This window comes from Drosophila gunungcola, unplaced genomic scaffold (genome assembly GCF_025200985.1).
Source record: "Drosophila gunungcola strain Sukarami unplaced genomic scaffold, Dgunungcola_SK_2 000112F, whole genome shotgun sequence".
Taxonomy (NCBI): Eukaryota; Metazoa; Arthropoda; class Insecta; order Diptera; family Drosophilidae; genus Drosophila; species Drosophila gunungcola.
Genome location: NW_026453273.1, coordinates 70,955 through 74,199, shown reverse-complemented (window position 1 = coordinate 74,199; position 3,245 = coordinate 70,955). Strand labels below are relative to the sequence as shown.

The following is a 3,245-nucleotide window of genomic DNA, read 5'->3' as shown; positions in this document are numbered from 1 at the left end:
GAGGTGAAGACCACCGCACTGACTACTCATGAGGTCATCTTATTGTCACCGATCGAAGAACTGGCTCAGCGGGTCTCATCCTGGACAAAAATGGTTCGCATTGTTGCTTACTCCCTACGCTTAATCCAAAGGATCAAGGCTATTAAGTCAGACACGCTGACAAATAGAAAGGGGCTCACCTTTGAGGAGATGCAGGCTGCTCGCATTCTTTGCCTTCAAGAGGCTCAGAAATGATTCAAGAACGACTACAATCTACTGATGGAGAACAAGCCACTTCAGAGCCGCTCCCAGCTCATCAAGCTTTCACCGATCATTAGCAAGGATGGCCTTCTTCGAGTCGGTGGACGACTGGATAATTCACAATTACCAGCTGATGTCAAACACCCAATGTGGCTTCCCAAATCGCACAGCACTATAAAGATGATTTTGGAACACGAACATGCGTCAAATCTGCACCCTGGAGTTTCAGCACTTTTTGTCATTATCCGCCAAAAATATTGGGTCTTTAACGCACGCAACCTCATAAGGAATCTGGTGCACAATTGCATCAAATGTTTTCGCCTACGAAATGAAACAGCACAACAATTCATGGCCGATCTACCGGGGATTCGCATTACAGAAGCACTTCCCTTCCAGCACTCAGGCTGCGATTACGCTGGTCCATTTACTCTCAAGGAAAGAAGAGGGCGAAATCCACGGAAAAATAAGGGCTACATATGTCTGTTTGTCTGCCTCGTAACATCAGCCATTCACTTGGAACTGGCCACCGATCTCAGCACAGACACCTTCATAGCATGTCTTCTTTAGCGACAACGGGACGAATTTTGTTGGTGCCAAGCGGTCTTTAGATGAAATGCAGCAACAACAGGAACATCGTTATACAGTAGCGCAAACTTTGGCCACCTATGGCATAAAATGGAATTTCATACCTCCACACTCGCCGCACTGGGGCGGAAAATGGGAGTCAGCGGTACGTTCTGTGAAATTGCACCTTCGACGCGTCGTGGGAAAGACGATCTTGACTTTTGAGCAAATGCAAACTCTAATCGCCCAGATAAGCGCAGTTGTGAACTCAAGACCGTTGTGCTATACACCTGACACTGACCTCTCAACTTGTCGCCAGCCCACTTTCTTGATGGACGCCCATTTACAACTGTTCCAGAGGGTGATCTATCTCATTTGCCAATCAATCGCATGGACTATTGGCAACATTTGCACCAGGAATACTTAACATCGCTACAGCAACGTCACAGGTGCAACAGCAAGGAACGCAACATTTCAGTGGACAACGTCGTGCTTGTAAAGGACTCAAATCTTCCACCAGCAGCTTGGCAACTAGCCCGTGTGTTAGAAGCTCATCCTGGACCAGATGGATTTGTACGCGCCGTGAAACTTAAGACATCCACCGGAGAGATGACTAGACCTATCACCAAGCTAGCAGTATTGCCTAATTCTGAAACCGTGTTTCAGGGCGGCCCGGGATGTTGATGAACGCTTTGCAGCCGTTATTCTGAATTCATATATTTGTATTCAACTTAAGTTTTGGTATTTTTTAGTGTTATATACCATTTGTGCTGCGTCACACTATTGAGATTTCTTAGTGATAAGACTACAGCCAAACATGTCGGACACGCAAAAACCGTCTGGTCAAAATAAAAATAATACAGTCCACTCAAACTCGGGAATTAAACGTTTTAATTCACCATCAAGGTCCAATCGAAAAACTATATCTTATAGCTCCTATCAAAAAAAAATAGGGGCAACATGGGTTTAAATTTAATTTTTTTCCCCATTTCGCGCAGTTTATAAGCTATTGACCTAAATCTTTCAAATTTAATTTTTTTAATGCATACCATAATCAGGGTAAAAGCGAGGTCCAATCGGACGTCTATATCTTATAGATCCCATAGGAACAATAGGACAAAATGGGTTTGAATTTAACTTGAAAGAGCATGCCAATTGGACGTTTATATCATAGAGCTCCCATTGGAACAATAGGGCAAAATGTCGTTTAAATTTAACTTGCTCACCAAATTGTATTTTTTAATGCGTACCAGGAATCCTGAATCGATAGTGGGCGCCATCGATAGTCGACGATAGTTTATTTTAAACCATCGATAGTGTCGATAGTGCCATCGATAGTGGCTCGATAGTGGCTCGATAGTGTAGCCCAACAAAAAAATTTTTTTTAAGCAAATATAAAAATATTATGCTTTATTTTAACTAAGTTACGATTTAAAAAAAAAAGAATGAAACGAATACAATAAAATATGCTTTATTTCAGCCAAGAGTTGCGATTTAAAAACAAAAGAATGTTAACATTTTTTTCTTTGAGCCGGGTTCGCCTCTCCGATATTATTTGGCCCGCCTTGCTGAATGTTCTTTCAGACTCCACGGACGTAGCCGGAATGCAAAGATATTTGGCGAAAATATATATAATATAGTAAACATACCCAGATTTAAAAAGCGATCCATATTAATTTAACTAATTGTTTCTTGTTTTTAAATTTTTCCTCGTTTTTGCATTTGACGCCGACACAGAAAATGCGCGAACAAATTTTTTAGGGATGTAAGAAGCGCACTAGCGATGGCACCATCGATAGTGGATGGGCCACTATCGAAGGTGTCTGCTGCCATCGATGGTGGCTCGATAGTGCTAAACCATCGATAGTGGCGATAGTGCCATCGATAGTTCTCCACCTCTAACCAGGATCAGGGTGAAAGAGCATGCCAATTGGATGTTTTTGTCATAGAGCTCCCATTATAAAATAGGGCAAAATGGGTTTAAATTTAATTTTTTACCAGCTTATAAGCTGTTAACCTGAATCTATCCAACGAACAACAGGGTTTAAATTTAATTTTTACCACATTTCGCGCAGTTTATAAGCTGTTAACCAGAATCTTTCCTAATCGTACTTTGTAATGCATACCATGATCAGGGTAAAAGCGAGGTCCAATCGGACGCCTATATCTTATATCTCCCATAGAATCAATAGGGCAAAATGGGTTTAGATTTAATTTTTTTTTACCATATTTCGCGCAGCTTCTAAGCTATTGACCTGAACCTTTCCAAATCGTATTTTTTAAAGCACACCATGATCAGGGTAAAAGCGCGGTCCAGTCGGACATCTATATGTTATAGCTCCCATAGGAGCAATAAAGCATAAGGGGTTTAAGTTTAATTTTGTTACCACATTTCGAGCAGTTTATTAGCTGTGGACCTGAATCTTTGTAAATCGTATTTT

At 41.4% G+C, this 3,245-nt stretch overlaps 1 protein-coding gene across 1 annotated transcript; it reads left to right on the top strand.

The window, feature by feature from the left end:
* Positions 1 to 258: 258 nt before the first annotated feature.
* LOC128265314 (uncharacterized) lies at positions 259 to 807 on the top strand. The gene has a single exon (XM_053001234.1). It carries the CDS (start codon positions 259 to 261, stop codon positions 805 to 807), a length of 549 nt encoding a protein of 182 aa, XP_052857194.1.
* Positions 808 to 3,245: the final 2,438 nt, after the last annotated feature.